Source organism: Artemia sp. Qi Xiang Cuo, chromosome 8 (genome assembly GCF_049724085.1).
Source record: "Artemia sp. Qi Xiang Cuo chromosome 8, ASM4972408v1, whole genome shotgun sequence".
In the NCBI taxonomy this organism is placed as follows: domain Eukaryota; kingdom Metazoa; phylum Arthropoda; class Branchiopoda; order Anostraca; family Artemiidae; genus Artemia; species Artemia sp. Qi Xiang Cuo.
In genome coordinates this window covers 4,917,820-4,938,592 of record NC_142801.1, presented here as the reverse complement: position 1 = coordinate 4,938,592, position 20,773 = coordinate 4,917,820, and the positions used below count along the sequence as shown (strand labels likewise).

Sequence of the window (20,773 nt, the reverse complement as noted above, 5' to 3'; positions counted from 1 at the left end):
ATACAGATACTTCATTCGATAAATTATTAAAAAATCTCAATTAAGTCACTTTTTTATTATCTTTATAAAAAACAATTTTCCCATATCTAAACGATTTAGACATTTAATTCAATAAATTAGGAAAAAAATTCTCAGTAATTAACAATTTATTTCTCGAAATCAACTCATGGATAAACAATAAGGAAATTTAATACAAGAATTTCATGACTTATATACACGATTTAGAAATTTGATTCAAGAAATTATGAAAAAATTCTCAGTAAGTAACAATTTCTTTCTTGAATTCGTCTCTTGGATGCACAATGCGGAAATTTCATTCAAGAAATAATGAAAATATTTGTAAGTAAGTAACAAACTCTTTATTGATTTCACCTCTGGGATATACAGTACAGATACTTCATTCAAGAAATTGTGAAAAAATCGCAAGTAAGTAACTTTTTTTTCTCTTTATCACAAACAATTTTCACTTAGCTAAATGATGTAGAAATTTAATTCATGAAATTATTGAAAAATTCTCATTAAGTAAGAAATTCTTTCTTGAAGTGAACTCTTTTATACGTAATACGGAAATTTGATTCAAGAAATTATGAAAAAATTGCAAATAAGTAGCAAAATCTTTCTTGAATTTACCTGATGGACAAACACAACATAAATTTCGTTCAAGAAACTATGACAAAAGTCTAAGTAAGTAACAAACTATTTTTTTTTTTAACGATTTATATATACGACCTATAAATTTAATTCAAGAAATTATTAAAAAATTCTAAGTATAATTAGCAAATTCTTTATTGAATTCACCTGTTGGATAAAAAAAAAAAAAAAAAAAAAGAAATTTCGTTCAAGAAATTATTAAAAAATTATAAGTAATTAAAAAAATTTATTTTTTTAACGAGTTAGATATACGATGTAGAAATTAAATTAATTAAATTATGAAAAAAATTCTCAGTAAGTAACCATTTCTTTCTTGAAGTTAACTCTTGGATACACAATACGGAAATTTCAGCAATACTGAAATTTGATTAAAGAAATTATGAAAAAATTGTAACTAAGTAGCAAATTCTTTCTTGAATTTACCTGCTGGACAAACAAAAAAAGAAATTTCGTTCAAGAAATTATGACAAAATTCTAAGTAAGTAACAAACTCTTTATTGTTTTCACGAGTTAGATATACGACCTAGAAATTTAATTCAAGAAATTATGAAAAAATTCTAAGTCTAAGTAGCAAATTCTTTCTTGAATTCACCTGTTGGATAAACAAAAAAAAAAAAAAAAAGAAATTTTGTTCAAGAAATTATGACAAAATTATAAGTAAGTAAAAAACTTTATTGTTTTAACGAGTTAGATATAAGATGTAGAAATTAAATTAATGAAATTATGAAAAAAATTCTCAGTAAGTAACCATTTCTTTCTTGAAGTTAACTCTTGGATACACAATACGGAAATTTCATTCAAGAAATTATGAAAATATTTGTAAGTAAGTAACAAACTCTTTATTAATTACACCTCTTGGATATACAGTGCAGATACTTCATTCAAGAAATTATGAAAAAATCGCAAGTAAGTAGCTTTTTTTTTCTTTATCACAAACAATTTTCACTTAGCTACACGATGTGGAAAATTTAATTCAAGAAATTATTAAAAAAAATTTTCAGTAAGTAACAATTTATTTCTTGAAGTCAACTCTTGGATACACACAATACGGAAATTTCATTCAAGAAATTATAAAAAATATTTGTAAGTAAGTAACAAGCTCTTTATTGATTTCACCTCTTGAATACACGGTACAGATACTTCATTCAAGAAACGTGATTAAACACGTTTTGAAACTACATGCTCTTTGTATGCCTTTCCTTGGCACCTTTCCAAACGAACAGGGAGTCCCCACTGGGTCCTACACCTTGCAAAAAAGTTAGCAGTACTAAACCTCCACGTTGAAAACCAGCCTGGTTTTTAAGTCACAAATCCGGATCTAGATGTACAGTCGAAACAGATTAATATGATTTTTTTTTAAGGGACTTTTACCCCTCGTTTCGTGCGCCCCCGTACCGTCGGCTAAATGAACCTTAAAAAAATGAAATAAAGCTATGTCGAATTTGCATATCTCTCCTTATTGGTCCCTAAAAACCAGTCTGGTTGAAAACGTGGAGTTTTCGTACTGCTCACTTTTTGCAATGTGTAGGAACCAGTGGGAATCCCTGTTCATTTGGAAAGGTGCCAAGGAAAGGCATACAAATAGCATGTAGTTTCAAAACGTGTTTAATCACGTTTCTTGAATGAAGTATCTGTACTGTATATTCAAGAGGTGAAATCAATAAAGAACTTGTTACTTACTTACAAATATTTTTTATAATTTCTTGAATGAAATTTCCGTTTTGTGTGTATCCAAGAGTTGACTTCAAGAAAGAAATTGTTACTTACTGAAAATTTTTTTTCATAATTTCTTGAATTAAATTTCACACAACGTGTAGATAAGTGAAAATTGTTTGTGATGAAGAAAAAAAAAAGCTACTTACTTGCGAATTTTTCATAATTTCTTGAATTAATTATCTTTTCTGTATATCCAAGAGTTTAAATTAATAAATAGTTTGTTAATTAATTACAAATATTTTCATAATTTCTTGATTGAAATTTCCGTATTGTGTATCCAAGAGTTGACTTCAAGAAAGAAATGGTTACTTACTGAGAATTTTTTCATAATTTCATGAATTTAATTTCTACATCGTATATCTAACTCGTGAAAACAATAAAGTTTGTTACTTACTTAAATTTTGTCATAATTTCTTGAACGAAATGTCTTTTTTTTTTTTGTTTATCCAACAGGTGAATTCAAGAAAATTTGCTACTTAGACTGAGAATTTTTCATAATTTCTTGAATTAAATTTCTAGGTCGTATATCTAACTCGTGAAAACAATAAAGATTTGTTACTACTTAGAATTTTGTCATAATTTCTTGAACGAAATTTCTTTTGTTTGTCCAGCAGGTAAATTCAAGAAAGAATTTGCTACTTAGTTACAATTTTTTCATAATTTCTTGAATCAAATGTCCGTATTGCTGAAATTTCCGTATTGTGTATCCAATAGTTAACTTCAAGAAAGAAATTGTTACTTAAGGATTCTTTTTTTAATAATTTCATGAATTTAATTTATAAATCTTATATAAAAATCGTTAAAAAAATAATTTTTTTTTATTAAATTTAATTTTTTCAATATTTATTTAACGTATTTTTTTTGTTTTTTTTTTTTTTTATCCAACATTATAATTAAATACCTAATGATAGTCTGATTATTATACTATTGTAAGTATGTCATTTAATTTATTTCTGCTTCGTATGTCTCTATTGATAAATCAATAAGGATTGTTTTCCTTACTTATACGTGTATAATAGAATATTTTAAGAACTAACTTGTTTGTTTGTCAAGCAGCTAACTTCCTTAAAGACATTTCTAATTAGTTACAATTTTTTCATAATTTCTTGAATGAAATTTCCGTATTGCGTATCCAAGAGTTGACTTCAAGATAGAAATTGTTACTTACTGAGAATTTTTCAATAATTTCTTGAATTAAATTTCTACATCATTTAGCTAAGTGAAAATTGTTTGTGATAAAGAGAAAAAAGTTACTTACTTGCGATTTTTTCACAATTTCTTGAATGAAGTATCTGTACTGTATATCCAAGAGGTGAAATCAATAAAGAGTTTGTTACTTACTTACAAATATTTTCATAATTTCTTGAATGAAATTTCCGCAGTGTGTATCCAAGAGACGACTTCAAGAAAGAAATTGTTACTTACTGAGAATTTTTCATAATTTCTTGAATCAAATTTCTACATCGTGTATCTAAGTCATGAAATTCTTGAATGAAATTTCCGTATTGTGTATCCTTGAGTTGACTTCAAGAAAGAAATTGTTACTGACTGAGAATTTTTTTTCCTAATTTACTTAGTTAGATTTATAAATAGTGTAGATAAGTTAAATTTGTTTTTGATAAAGAGAAAAAAAAATTTAATTACTTTAGATTTTTTCAAAATTTCTCGAATTAAGTATCTGTATTGTATATCCAAGAGGTGGAAACAAAAAGAGTTTGTTACTCACTTACAAATATTTTCATAATTTCTTGAATGAAATTTCTGTATTGTGTATCCAAGAGTTGACTTCAAGAAAGAAATTGTTTTTTTTCATAATTTCTTAAATGAAATTTAAGTATTTTGTATACAAGAGTTGACTTCAAGAAAGAAATTGCTACTTACTGAGAATTTTTTCATAATTTCTTGAATTAAATTTCTACAACGTGTATCTAAGTCATGAAAACAATAAAGAGTTTGTTACTTACTTTGAATTTTGTCATAATTTCTCGAACGAAATGTCTTTTTTGTTTATTCAGCAGGTGAATTCAAGAAATAATTTGCTACTTACTTACAATTTTTTCATAATTTCTTTAATGAACTGTCTTTTTTATTTACCCAGGAGGTGAATTCAAGAAAGAATTTGATACTTACTTAAAATTTTTGATAATTTCTTAAATGAAATTTCTGCATTGTGTATCCATGAGGTAACATGAGTGTGTTACCTATTTAGAATTCATACATAATTTCTTGAATGAAATTTCAGTATTGTGTATACAATAGGGGGAAATCAATAAAGACTTTATTACTTACTTGCGATTTTATTATGATTTCTTGAATTAAATATCTGTATTGTGTCCAGGAAGCGAATTCAAGAAATCTATTGTTACTTACTTACAATTTCTTCATAATTTAATGAAATGAATAAAAATATTATAAATAATAAAGAAGTGTTAATCTAAAAGATATTTATTGATTAAACTTATTAATATATTTTTGAAAGAATTTGCTACTTACTTACAATTTTTGATAATTTCTTAAATGAAATTTCTGCATTGTGTATCCATGAGGTAACTTCAAGACAGAGTTTGTAGCTTACTTAGAGTTTCGTCATAATTTCTTGAATGAAATGTCTTTTTTTTATTTATCCAGGAGGTGAATTCAAGAAAAAATTTGTCCTCATGTGTCTGACAATAGATGTATGCAAATTCCTTTTCTTACATCTCCGACGTTTTATTAGACATTCTAAGCGTTTGATATGCTAGCTTACTCTAAAAATAATGAACACATAACAATGTAATGCAAAATATATTTTTAATGAAATAATGCTATGTAGAATATTAATACAATAAATATATTATGATACATTATTAATATCAACAATTAACTTTGGACATTTTGAATCTGTTCCATAAAATAGTTCACCATGTTCTCTCTTGATATTATATCTATTGTCTTCTCTTAGTTCGTAATCAGTAGAATAATCATTATTCCATTTTGAGTCATACACAATTTTTACTGGTGTCTCATCAAAAGGCTCAATATGCTTTTCGTCTTTGGTATTATTTGGTTCAATGACTGTTTGACCAATGTCAGTAACGTTTGCTGGTGCTTTGTTTTTCATCGATTCATCTTTATATTCCATCGTTATATTTTCTGACAATGCCCTTTTTATTTTTCTGTCAATTTCACTGTCTATTATCACATTATTTTTACACAGGTAACAGTTTCGGCACGTAGACAAGATATGGTTTACGATATTAGTAGAAGAGTAGGCCTTTCTTTTATTGATCTTCCGTTGAATGCTAATACCTGAAAGGTGACGATTGGATGTATCAGTAGGTCATGTGTTACCTGCAACAGTAGCAAGGAGTTGTCCTCTATCATCAATGATTATTTTTATGTTGGCATTCTCTTTGAGTGCAATCATCTCTGGAGATCTCAATCTCGCATAACCACCAACATAAGAGTTGAATTTTTTCGGTATTCCAAAGAAATTTAATTCCTTACTGTCATGACAATGCATGCATACATTTCCAATAGTGCTACCACCTGTACTTGTTTCAAAGTTTAAATATTTCTTTTTGTCGGCATTCAATGCTACAATAACCTTGTTATGTAAACACACTTTATTAAAATGTTCCATCTTCACTTTTTTTAAAGATATGACTTATGTGTTTATCGTTCCACTGCGTAAAAAATACTGATTTAATACATGCAATAGATTAGGTTGTGTCAATAACCAGTCATAGAATACCAGTGTCAAAGTCACATCGTGTCTCTGACCAATCACAGAGCGCTGTCAATAACATGTCATAGAATTCCAGTGGGAAAGTCACATCGTGTCTCTGACCAATCATAGAGCGCAATTGTTAGAACTGTAATCATATTTTGACATTTTAAGTTATGTACAGAAATAAAGAAATAAATAAAGTTGAGAAATTTCGAAGTTCTAAAAAAGTTTGAATTAAACACTTTTAGGATATTGAGTGTCTTTACTGAAAAACTAGTGCATTACAGAGTCTCTCAAACCCCTTAAATATATTTTAAAAGATACAAAAACTAATTATTTAAAACAAAAATTTCGTTTTTATTTAAAAAAAATTAAATAAAAACAACACTGAAACAGTCATCTGAGTCTCTCAAACCCATTAAAGATATTTTAAAATATAAAAAAACTACTTATTTAACACGAAAATTTATTTTTTAATGACTACCAAGTAAAGAAAAACCACACGGAATTAGGCAACTGAGTCTCTCAAACCCCTTAAAGCTCTTTTAAAAGATGCAAAAACTACTTATTTAACACAAAAATTTCGTTTTTAACGACCACCAAGTAAACAAAAACCACACGGAAAAAGGCAACTGAGTCTCTCAAACCCCTTAAAGCTCTTTTAAAAGATAGAAAAACTACTTATTTAACAAAAAAATTTCGTTTTTAATGACTACCAAGTAAGGAAAAACCACACGGAATTAGGCAACTGAGTCTCTCAAACCCCGTAAAGCTCTTTTAAAAGATACAAAAACTACTTATTTAAAACAAAAATTTATTTTTTAACGACAACCAAGAAAATAAAAAACAAACGGAATTGGGTAACTGAGTCTCTCAATCCCCTTAAAGCTAATTTAAAAGTTACAAAAACTACTTATTTAACACAAAAATTTCGTTTTTAATGACCACCAAGTAAATAAAAACCACACTGAAACCGGCATCTGAGTCTCTCAAACCCCTAAAAGCTCTTTTAAAAGATACAAAAACTACTTATTTAACACTAAAATTTTGTTTTTAATTACTACCAATTAAAGAAAAACCACACTGAAATAGGCAACTGAGTCTCTCAAACCACGTAAAGCTCTTTTAAAAGATTCAAAAAATACTTATTTAACACAAAAATTTCGTTTTTAACGACCACCAAGTAAACAAAAACCTCTAGGAAACAGGCAACTGAGTCTCTCACACCCCGTAAAGCTCTTTTAAAATATAGAAAAACTACTTATTTAACACAAAAATTTCGTTTTTAATGACTATCAAGTAAGGAAAAACCACACGGAATTAGGCAACTGAGTCTCTCAAACCCCGTAAAGCTCCTTTAAAAGTTACAAAAACTACTTATTTAACACAAAAATTTCGTTTTTAATGACCACCAAGTAAATAAAAAACACACGGAAGTTGGCAACTGAGTCTCTCAATCCACGTAAAGCTCTTTTAAAAGATACAAAATCAAATTATTTAACACAAAAATTTCGTTTTTAATGACCATCAAGTAAAGAAAAATCACACGGAATTAGGCAACTGAGTCTCTCAATCCCCGTAAAGCTCTTTTAAATGATACCAAAACTGCTAATTTAACACAAAAATTTATTTTTTAATGTCAAACAGGTAAAGAAAAATCAAACGGACTTAGGCAACTGAGTCTCTCAATCCCCGTAAAGTTCTTTTAAAAGATACAAAAACTACTTATTTAACACTAAAAATACGTTTTTAATGACAAACAAGTAAAGAAAAATCAAAATGAATTAGTCACCTTAGACTATAAAGCCCCGTTAATCAATAATAATATTTAATATATGTAATAAATGTACACAAATATTTCGTTTTTAATGAACATCAATTAAAGAAAAATCCCACGGAATTAGGCAACTGAGTCTCTCAATCCCCGTAAAGCTCTTGTAAAAGACACAAAAACTACTTATTTAACACAAAAATTTCTTTTTTAATGACCATCATGTAAAGAAAAATCACACGGAATTAGGCAACTGAGTCTCTCAATCCCCGTAAAGATCTTTTAAAAGATACAAAAACTACTTATTTAACAACAAAATTTCGTTTTTAATGACAAACAAGTAAATAAAAATCACTCGGAATTAGGCAACTGAGTCTCTCAATCCCCGAAAAGATCTTTTAAAAGATACAAAAACTACTTATTTAACACACAAAGTTCGTTTTTAATGAGCATCAAGTAAATAAAAATCACACGGAATTAGGCAACTGAGTCTCTCAATCCCCGTAAAGTTCTTTTAAAAGATACAAAAACTACCTATTTAACACAAAGAACCCCCATGTAACTGAACCCCTGTATAACTGAAACCCCTGTACAACTGAACCTCCGTGCTAAATTTAATTACGTTTAATATCTAGTCATCAAATGCTCCAATCCTCATAATAAACATTTATATTTAAATCCGGGATACATATTTAAGAAAAAAAAAAGGGGTAACCCCCGGTCCCCTGAACACCACGGGTACCTGACCCCCGTTAGAACTGAAAACCCTGTACCACTGACCCTCCGGGCTAACTTTCAGGACGTGTAATATCTAGTCACCAAATGCTCCAAGCCTCAGAAGAAAAAGGGATTTTGAAAACAGGGAGCCCGATTTACGAAAAAAAAAAGGGATACCCCCCGTGCAACTGAACCCCCCTTGTAACTGAACCCGTGTATAACCGACATCCCTCCGTGCAACTGTATCCTCTGTAACTGACCCCTCGTGCACCTCCCCCCTCTATGCAACCCACCCCCCTCCTAACACATTTCAGCCAGTTCTTTTTAAATTGACAATATTTTTCAAAAGTTACTTAAGTATTATACAGACCACATCGGCGAGGTAAAGCTAGGTCAAGTCACAATGTCATTCTATCGTTACTTTTCAATTAAGCTATTGAATACTTTCTAGCAATGTCCCTTGTAAGCGTCTACGCAAATATCTTTTCGAAAAAAAAAAATTCGCAAATCTCGTAAACTAAAGAAGTAATTACCCATTTCAAATGCATGACTCGTTATATTAATGAAACACATTAAAAGAATAAATGCACCACTCATTTTTTTTTTCTCCACTAATATCCACTCAAATAAAAAAAACTATTATAGTTTAATTAAAGTATATTAATAATATGACTTTTAACATATATCAGAATACAACAACTACTCAAGTAGTTAGTGTGACCGTCGCTCTCACTCTCTGGCTGTCCTCCAAAAATGGGTGTCATAATAGAAAACATGTCTATCAACCCATGTAGAGTTCATTGTAATAGGCAAATGACCCTGGTAACCGTACAATGCATTGAAAGTATACATTCAAACTTACGCCTAAGGCATAGATATGTATGTAAACTTTCAATTCATTGTACGGTTAGGCTTGTAACCGTCAATGTAATCGTCAAATATATAGAACGGTTACTACTCTCATCCTGTATTTGAGAGAGGGGTTCGGGTAGATTTTTGATTTAAATTTCTTAATTTAGATTTTTGGGACCCCTCCCCGAAAAGTATTCTTCGGAACTTCACTAAAAAACTGTTTGTGTGTACCTGAGAAAGAAATAATACATTTCTCCCCTCTTTGCAGCTATATCCAGCTGACATTTCCACTCGAATTTTTTTCCCGGAGAGGGATTGATCGATCTCTAAGTTGTCAAGGGATGTAAAACTTAGAGGGACTATGATATGGTTCATTAGGCGATTTCAGTTGTTGGGGAGGGATGCTTTATCGATTCTTGGGAAATTCCTCTCATCTCTAATAAATAAAGCACGTCTACTCTGATCTGAAAAAAGCCTACCCATGACCGATGTATTCGTGAATTAATGCCACAGAAATTTGTGAAAATTAAAACACCCAAGGAAAGAAAAAAGCTCTGATTATGGGATAGAGAACAAAAGCTAATTAAAAAGATGATCTTTGAATTTCAGCGGCTATTTTAAACTTCTTAGTCTTACCTTTTTCCACAAGAGTTGTTATTTTTTATAATAAAAACTAATGTGATTATCTTGGTTAATACTACTGCTATTTTTGTTATTAATCAGGGACGGATCTAGATCAAAATCTTGGGAGGGGGATATGACAAGAGCGCCAATAAGCTAATCTTTGGGGGAGGGGGCGGCAATGTGACAAGGGCGCCAATAATTGACCAAATTGACGAATCTATTTTTTTTAAAAAGAGTGAAAAACAGAAACAAAACAAGGAAAGAGGGTGTCCGAAAGAATTTTGGGGGAAGGGGTCGGGGGCCCCCAGTGTTATTAATAGCATTATAGGTAATCTTAAACGTAGCAAACGTTACATATTTGAAACTATATTGTTACTATTATTGTCATTACTTCTTTTTGTCCTGACATCAGCCCCTTACACGCGTTAATTCCGCCTAGGAGGGGTTAAAAAAAAAACAAATTAAATAAAATAAAACATGAGATTGCTGGGGAAGAGATATATATATATATATACCAATATATTTTTGTGAATTACAGAGCTTCACCTGGTAATATTCTATTTGAATAAATTAAGTTGAAGACAATATAAATTGTATTGATTATTGACTTGCCGTATAAAATGATAGGGATAATAGTTTGACATTATAATGCTATAATAATGGAAAATAGTAGGAGACCATATAATTATATATTATATTGTCTTATGTAAATTGTATAAAAATATGATATGATCCACTGGGCTAAATATAAATTTTGGTTACTTCCATTAAATAATTTTCGGTTTAGATCAGATAAAATCCATGAGATATGTACAGTTTTGTTGTTGCTAATCAAATGAGGTTTCCAAGTTTTAAAGTACAAAAAAGAAGCTATTCAATCTGCAGTGCTCTGTGAAAAGCCCAATTCCCTATGTGTCGGCAGTGGAGCGATGCAATTCAAGCCCATACCCTAATGCGAGTATGTCCCATGTGTCATGTGTGTGACCCACAGTTTATAGAATTATCCAGTAAGTTTATCGTAGATCATTTCTGGTCTTCATTCTCGGTACGAACAAAAAGCTCCTCCCACTTATTTCTACATTAGCGGGTTAGTCTATTTCCGTCAATCAATGAGAAATGGTTACAAAGTGCATTATTCGTAATAGCGGGTTTCCACTTGTTTCGTGTCCAAGAGAAATCTGACTTGTCTACCCGTGGAAATATCTAATGCCGCTTATGTTTATATCTGCAAAAACGTTCTCTGGAGCACTCACACCTTGGTCCGGGTTTTTATAATGGGTGAGACAGGGTATGATCATACTGCTAATTCTATAAACTGTGGTGTGACCCCAATGCGAGTATGTCCATATTTTTGTCTTATGTCTGGAGGTTTGAATGAAAGTGCATATCACTTTTTGTGTGAATGTGAAGATTTGTGAATGAATGATTGGAGAATTGAAGTGTTTGGTAGGGAGGCTTTTGATTTTGAGTGGTTGGTGAGAGTGTGTGCGGATAAATGTTTTACGGGTGTTAGAAATTTGGCAAGATTTTTTTGTCTCGCGATGGAAAATAGAGCTAGGTTTATGTAGGATTGTGTTAGGATTTTTTTTAATTTCTGTGTAATTTTCTTTGTTTTTTTTTTATATTTTGCCTTGGCCTATGGGTTTTAAGCGCAAATAAATCCTATTCAATTGTATGACCCGTAAACCATTCATCAGTGCCTTTTTTAAAGACCACTCTCTTTGATGCGCACAATCAAAGAGAGTTCGTGCAAATGCGCATAGAGTTCGTGCAAATTCTTATCTGCAAGTCTGAATAAAGCGGCTTTCGCACTACGTACAAAATTCTCAATGCAATGTGGAAAGTGTTTAAGTTATATTACGTTGAATATAACCTTTCACACTAGCCTAATGTACAAATCCATAAAACCATCACATTCATCGTCTAACATAACAAGTAAATTGTTCAGACTTAATAATGTGGAATGGAGATTGAGATTCAAGCTCGTATCATGGGTGACAGGCTTTCTATGAAAAGTTTATTAATGCGTTTTCGAAGTTTATTGATTGCTAATCAAGAAATTCTATTTTGTTCCTGCTAGGTATATTGACTTCTCAAGAATGTAATATACGAGTGAAGTAAACTCGCGCCAAATCAAACGTGGCCGTGGGAGGATTTTTCCATTGGGGATGTTTTCATGGAAGGGAAATTTCTATAAAGAGGGTGCAGGATTTCCCAGCATTATTTAAAGAACGATCAGAAATTAAATAAAAAAAACAGGTTTTTTCAACTGAAAGTAAGGAGCAATAAAAAAACTTGAAACGAACAGAAATTATTACGTATATGAGGGGGTTCGCCCCCTAGTCAATACCTCGCTCTTTGTGCTAAAGTTTGTTTAGTACTTTCAAAAGAGCTATGTATTCTAATTAAACGACCTTTGTGATTCAGGGGCCATTCTTAAAGAATTTAAACACAATTCAAACTTTTGCCTAACGAGCGAGGTATTGACTAGGGGGCAAACCCCCTCATATACGTAATAATTTCTGTTCGTTTTAAGTTTTAATGTCGCTCCTTACTTTCAGTAGGAAAAAATAGTTGTTTTTAATTTAATTTCTAAGTGGAGGTCGAGTCTACTTAGAACAGATTGCGTTATGGACAAAATTTGCTCCGTAATATTACCACAACATATCGTAAAGTGTTAAGTAATATAAGTTTGAAAGGTTCTACGGGTACTGTTCTATGAGCTAGGCAATATGCGAGAAGTGAAGTTTGGTTAATGCTAATGAAATAAAACAAAATATGATGAAGATTTAATTGTTTAGAAAAAAAATTTGGCTCTATATTTGCACATTAGGGGGTGGGAGTAAAGCATAGCATATATTAAATATGTAACCTAACCTAACCTAGGTACCTTTTCCCCCCCCCCCTAAACCCCAAAAAACTAAAGTTTAAATATAGTTCCCAGAGTGAGAAACCCCTTGTTTATTCAGCGTCTCATAGGAATTACCGGGTAATGCCTATTTGATCTTTGCGTTTCTCGAGCAGTGTTGCCACCCTGGTCTGGAAGGATTTACTAAATCTGAGAGGAAAAATTTACGAAATCGCATCTGTTTTTACTAAATGCTCCAAAAAAATTTTTTACGTGTGCGGCTACCTCCGGATGCGCACCATCAAGCATCGATTTTTACAATACGAGGAAAATCAATAGTATTTTCACAATCTTTTTTCCTTTTTTTCTCTTTTCCTCTTTTCTCTGTCTCTTCCTCTTTTCTTTTGTTTTCCTTTAAATAAACCAACTGCTGTTGCTTGTCACTCGAATTTTATTATTATTTTATTTTTTTATTTTTTTATTCAGATGTCCCTGCATAGGCTGACAATATTAAGTCGTTGGAGTTGGGGGAAGCTGAATATTTCCTTTCCCTAAAAAGCGTGGAGCTACTTCTGATTGGTTGAGGGTAGGCGTGGGCTTGTGCAGTACAGAAGCAATATCCACCTTGAAGGGTCTCTTTTTTATGACTCCTTCATAAGTCTGTTACTAGACTAGTTTTGTTCCATGGGGGTCGGTGACAACAGTCGGAGAAAGAGAAACAACAACCTGCTGTGAATTTTCACCGGTCGGTAAACTGCTGTCCTGTTTCTTCAAATCGTTTCTTGCAGACTTGACCGAGTCGAACAACATATGTCCGTTTGCACCTGCAAAAAGTGAATTCAAAAGGGCAACAGTTGCCTCATCACCCCTACAGTATCTTACTGGGAGAAAAGATTCTACCGGAAACAGATTGCAAGCGACACCCCGCCTAGTAAGCCTTGTCTGTACTTGACGACTTTTACTTGCCATCTCCTTACGGGATGCTGTCCTGGCACCGGTGAAACAATCAAGAGTAACGAATGAATCAATCCTTCTGTTGCTTTGTGCAGCTCCGTATATTACACAGTAATTTACTGTCTGAGTAGATTGCAATTTACTGCTATTGGTAGTTTTTGGTGCCCGAAAGCTACTAAAAAATTTCTAAATTTAAATTGTTTTTCTAAAATTTACTAAACTTGACCTCGATTTATTAAATTTACTAACTCAGATCCGTTTTTACTAAATTTAGTAAAATTTTATTAATTGTGGCAACCATGTTCTCGAGTCGCTGTCTCGCGTGTTGCCTAGCTAATAGAACAGTACCGTTCTACGGCACAGCGTGAAAGAACCGTAAGGCAAAATTGAAGTAAGAAACATTTTAAGATAAATATTAATTTACAGCTTGCCACTAAGTGTATTAGGTTTTTACGTTTCCTTCCCAGGAAAATTAATACTAGGCCTATACTACTTGACACGCTTTCTTGCAAGGGAGGAAGGAAGAAACTGGGTATTTGCCTCCCCTTATGTAAGCCAAAGAATACGGAAAAGTGCAAATACGTGTAACATATAGTTAAAGACTGATGCTTTTCAAGAATAATAGGCATTTAATTTTCAAAACACCACCTTTTCCCCCCCTCCTGGAATTACTTTTTATTCTGCCCCTATTTCTTGAGCTATCTTTTTTGACAAGCACACAGTATGTGTCAAATATTTTAAGTCAGTTTTTACTCCTCAAATTTCAAATTTACGTATAAAACCTTACCCGTTTTTATCGTCACCTACATACAAGGGAGGGGAATCTCCCTCCCTGAGATAGTCCAAACGAACCCCTGGAATAATTGAAAGATACTGCCTTGGAAATGCTTTTTCCAGATTTTGCCCTTCCTCCCAACTCTAAGAGTCGGACCTGCTGACGCTTCGGATTTTCATTATATCCTATCAATTTGCTTATGCCTAAAAATCTAAATCTAATTAGACTTTGCCGTCTAATTTCTTAGATATTTTTTTTTCTTTCTTTTTGTATTCTCGCTACTATTAGATGCTACTATTATTATGACTACTTTTCTCTCTCTTCTTATCAGTCTCTTCCGCAGATTTCTTTCGGAGAGGAGGTATTTGTTGAAACATCAAAATATGACGAATTACATGAAAAATCATGGAAACTGTGGAAAAACCACGAGACCGAGTGACTGGTAGACAATACCGTTCTTACATACAGATGTTTTATATTCATGTTACTATTGAATAAATATTTCAGAGTCAATTGCTTAAGGGATTGTCTGAACAATAACATACTTATTTTCCCCCATTTATTTTAGGTGCAGAGACCTGGGAATGGGTTACCACAACCAATATTCATAAATGGTGGGACAATCCTGTCCGGGAATTCGGATGTACAAATTTCTGGTACCGTTTTTCTTTCTCATCTACAATATTTAGGATTTTATGGTGTTTTTTTTTTTTTTTTTTTTTTTTTTTAACCATTGATAGGCTATAAATAAAACAGACGTTCATATAAAACAGTAATTTTATTACTAAAAGATTGGTACACTTTCAGTTACTTTTGACATAATCAAACAGTTTGTGGTAATGAACTGTAAGTAAGAAGCAACCCGGCTCAATAGTAACCTAAACTCTAAAAAACGGTATTTTGATACCAATAGATACATAAAAAAGGATCTTATTTTTATGCCGATTTCAGATATATAAGTCTCATCAAATTTAATCTTGCTCATCAAAAGTTACGCGCCTGAGGAAATTTGTTTTATTTTTGAAAAAAGGGGGGGAAACACCACCCCTACAAGTCATAGAACTTTAATTAAAATCACACTATCATATTCAGCGTATTAGAGAACCCTACTATAGAAGTTTCCAGCTCATATCTATAAAAATGTGGAATTTTGTATTTTTTGCCAGAAGAAAGATCACGAATGCGTGTTTATTTGTTTTTCTTTTTTTTTCTTTTTTCCAGGTGCGGAAAAAAGTTCGCCCCCTAGTCATTACCTCGCTCGTGTGATTTTGTGATCGGCCTTGGTGATTAAGGGGTCATTCTTAAAGATTTGGAATAGAATTTGAACGTTAGCGTAAAGAGCGAGGTATTGCCTAGGGGGCGAACCCCCTAATATACATCATAAAAATATACGAATATAGAAGGTCGTTACATAAGTTAATTCGTAAGTTACATCAGAACAAAATTTCGAGAAACTAGCCAAAAAAAATTAAAATTAACATGATTTTTTTTTTTTTTTTATTATTTATTTACGATGAGCCAAAATCAAAGCTGCATTAATTCAAAAACGTTCAGAAATTAAGTAAAAAACAAGTTTTATTAACTGAAAGTAAGGAGCGACATTAAAAGTTAAAACGAACAGAAATTATTCCATCTATGAAAGGGGCTGTACCCTCCTCAACGCCTCGCTCCTTATGCTAAAGTTTGACTCTGTCTCACAACTTTATTTTTTAAAACATAAAAAACTTTAGCGTAAAGAGTGAGGCGTTGAGGAAGGGACAGCCACTTTCATGTGCGGAATAATTTCTATTCGTTTTAAGTTTTAATGTCGCTCCTTTCTCTCAGCTCAAAAAACTTTTTTTTTATTTAATCACTGAAGAGATTGAGACATTTGTCATATGTCGCAACTGTACATATGTCATAAGCAATGTAGATTGTACATATCTTTTGACATAATCACTGAAAAGATTGGGACATTTGTCATATGTCACAACTGTACATATGTCATAAGCAATGTAGATTGTACATATCTTTTGACATAATCACTGAAGAGATTGAGACATTTGTCATATGTCGCAACTGTACATATGTCATAAGCAATGTAGATTGTACATATCTTTTGACATAATCACTGAAGAGATTGAGACATTTGTCATATGTCGCAACTGTACATATGTCATAAGCAATGTAGATTGTACATATCTTTTGACATAATCACTGAACAGATTGTGACATTTGTCATATGTCTCAACTGTACATATGTCATAAGCAATGTAGATTGTACATATCTTTTGACATAATCACTGAAGAGATTGAGACATTTGTCATATGTCGCAACTGTACATATGTCATAAGCAATGTAGATTGTACATATCTTTTGACATAATCACTGAAAAGATTGGGACATTTGTCATATGTCACAACTGTACATATGTCATAAGCAATGTAGATTGTACATATCTTTTGACATAATCACTGAAGAGATTGAGACATTTGTCATATGTCGCAACTGTACATATGTCATAAGCAATGTAGATTGTACATATATTTTGACATAATCACTGAAGAGATTGAGACATTTGTCATATGTCTCAACTGTACATATGTCATAAGCAATGTAGATTGTACATATCTTTTGACATAATCACTGAAAAGATTGGGACATTTGTCATATGTCACAACTGTACATATGTCATAAGCAATGTAGATTGTACATATCTTTTGACATAATCACTGAAGAGATTGAGACATTTGTCATATGTCGCAACTGTACATATGTCATAAGCAATGTAGATTGTACATATCTTTTGACATAATCACTGAAAAGATTGGGACATTTGTCATATGTCACAGCTGTGCATTTGTCATAAGCTTTTCAATACCCTCTTCAAAGAATGTTGCCACCAATGAATTCAAATGATCCTTCACATTGGTTTGGAGGTTCTCATTGGTTTGAAAGCACATCCCTCAAAACCACGTCTTCGGTTCAGCAAGAGATGAAAGTCGCTGGGTGCTAATTGCTGGGTGCTATGTGGCGTATGATCAAAAATGTTGCATTGCAATTGCTCGAGAAGCCGTTGAGCCGTAGAGTTGCACCAGCAATATGTGAACGAGCTTTGCCACGGATCAGAACAACGCCAGCGGTCAGCTTTCCTCTTCGTTTTTTTAATGGCTCTACGTAAACGACGTAAAGTTTCACAATAAACAACTGTATTGAGTGTGCAGCAGTGCAGCAAGTGATTTTCTAACTGTGCAGCTGTTTATTGTAAAAATTTACGTCGTTTGCGTAGAACCATATGAAAAAAAAAAGTTTTTTTTACCCCCTCCTCAATGACTTGGTTACTTTTGTAGGTACTTATGTACTATCTGTAACACACGCGAGAAGTGAGGTTTGGTTAATGCTAATGAAATAAAACAAAATAAGATGAAAATATAATTGTATAGAAATACATTTTAGCTATATATTTGCACATTCGGGGGGGGGGGGTAAAACATAGCATATATTAAATACGTAACCTGCCCCAACCTAGGTACCTTCCCCCCCCCCTTAAACCCCAAAAAACAATAGTTTGAATATTGTAAAGGCAATGACAAACCACGGTTTCCAATCCAATTGTCTATTGAAAGAAACCCGTTTGACTAGTTTCTTAAGTATCTTCCTTATATAATATGGCGTGTGTGTTACAGATAGTACATAAGTACACTTTTGTAATATGTAAGTGCACAACTATTCAAGTAGGTGTAATATTAATAATTTGGATAACTTCTAATAAAGAATGCAAAAAATTATTGTGAATATATGAATATTTTCTTTGGTGAATAATGTAGCTTAATTTCAATTTAAAGTACATTCAATTGTATTTAGTCGTCTTGAATAAGTTAGGACGTCAGTTTTTTTTTCAACTTTGCAGAAATAACTACGACTAATAATATTAATTTACAGCATTTTTGAAATTCAAATCCCGTGGCCGTATCCAGGATTTTTTCAGGGGGTGGGAGTGGTTACAAAAAAACTTCAAAAAACACTTGAAAAATTAGTTTATGTTCATTTTTATTACGTTTTTATAAGTCGGACAAACTTTCTTTTTTTGGGGGGGGGGGTTAAAACCTCCTAACCCCCCTGGATACGGCCTTGTCAAATCCTCTAACTAATAGTTATTCCCCCGAACATCTTAAATACATTGTTGTTGCTGTCAGGTAAATTCCGATACTAGGAGGAAGGCTCTTTTGTTTTGGCGACAACAATACATCATAGCCATAGCTATATAGTTTTAGTTTTGGTTCCATGATTACAGTTTTATATTATAGTCCTAGTATATAGTCATGTGCAGTTATGATAAAGTATGCGCTTAGTTCTCTTTTTCTCTTATGTAGTTTTTCTTTTCGCTAAATAAGAAATGATTCACTGCTTAGGTTGTTACTGAAGGTAATTTTTCAGTAATTAAGAATTTATATTTACACATTTTTCGTGCTAAATCAAAGTTTGTTTGGAACAAGTTGGAACTGCTAATACTTTTGTTTGAAGTTTCTTCGTTAGTTTTGACTTTCTTTAAAAGAAAATCCAATCAATGATCAAGTTATTGCAATAGTAATTAATATTGGTTAACGTCAGTCCAACCTCGGTAAGAAAGGGTGGGGTCAAAGCTCAGTGTTTGTCCTTTGGCTGAGAGTTAAAACTATATAAATAATTTCTTAGATCACACTGCTTTTCCATTTACAAGAAAAGTGAAAAAAAAAACAGTTTTAATTTGAATAAAATAGTGGAACAGAAACACAAGAGAAAAACAACAACAAAACTTTACATAATAAGAAATCCAAATATTTCGGATAAACGTTCGGGAGCCTCTTTCAACGAAAAAAAACCTTTAAGGAAAGATGAACCAATTTTTTTTTAATTTAGTCATCTAAATATTATTCTGCATATTATGAAGTAGGAATTGTTTTCTAACTTCACACTGTCCAAATACTTTATCCCCTCCCCCCGTAATGTGCAAATATATAGCCCAAATTATATATTTTTCATCTATCCTGTCACTTCTCTCTGTCTTGTCTCACGCTAAGCTGAAAGAAACTAACGAAAAAGCCGACTCTATAATGCGTCAACGAATGAACAACTTCAGCGATAGGGGCTATATCATACAAGTAGTCAAACGACAACTAACACGAGAAAAAAAGAACAAAATAATGAAAATAAATAAATATATAAAAATATATTTATATATAAATAAATAAATAAATATAACTATATAGCCAAAAATAGCCAAAAAAATAAATATAACCAAAAAATAAATAAACATAACTCACATAAATACTCGGATTTTTGTTATTATTTAAATTTGTTTGTTCTTTCTTGTCTTTTCGTTCCACTGCTTTATTTAAATTAAACCTGTTTTTTCTTTTTTCAATTTTTTGTTAAAAATTAAAGTACCTAAAGATTATAGCCATATTATCACATAATAATCCCCCTTCCTCGTGACGGGTCTGAAGGAACCCCTTCCTATGAATACTGAAAAATGTATGCATAAATAGCATACATTAAAGAGAGACGGATTATTATGTGCTGATATGGCTATAGTCTTATTTTGAACTTTTATTTTGAACGTTATCTACCGCCTAAAAGTTGACAAGCCACCTGTCATCTGTCAAGATTCCCTAACTAGCCAAGTCCTACTCTGTAAAGACTGGATCTTGACTTAAAATAATTCTTTGAAACAAAAAGATCGGTCCAACCTCAAGAGAAATAGATGGGGTTAAAGCTCAGTATTTATCCATTGAAAGGGAGTTAAAACTAAACGTTTTTCTTTATGCATACGTTTTCCAGTTTCCATAAGAGAAATATCCTTCATACCGGTCACGGGGGGGGGGGGGTATTATCCACTTATATGGCTGTAATCTTATTTTGAACTAGGGGGCATCATGTGAAACTTTTAAACCTATAATGATACTGATCAAAATACTTAACTTATGGTTATAATATGTTTTTTCAGGTCAAATGCTTCCTTTAGCTCAAACAGATGGTAATACTCAACCTTTCATGGTAGTTGCCCCCAATCCGGCGGTGCAACAGGTCATGATGGCCCCTCCTCCATCTCAGTCTCCTGATTCTACGGAAGATTTAGGTAATATTTCATAGCTTTCTTGGGAATGAATTTTCGAGGGTGTGACAAACACTAATCT

The 20,773-nt window shown here is 32.0% G+C and overlaps 1 protein-coding gene across 1 annotated transcript in view; it reads left to right on the top strand.

Annotated features, from left to right (window-relative positions):
- Nucleotides 1-20,773, top strand: part of pdm3 (POU-domain protein pdm3) — a 101,235-nt gene that overhangs the window by 61,741 nt on the left and 18,721 nt on the right. Inside the window, exons 5-6 of the mRNA XM_089092818.1 lie at nt 15,186-15,273; nt 20,584-20,715. Of these exons, the coding sequence (XP_088948944.1) occupies nt 15,186-15,273; nt 20,584-20,715 (220 nt within the window). The remainder of the gene's footprint in view (nt 1-15,185; nt 15,274-20,583; nt 20,716-20,773) is intronic.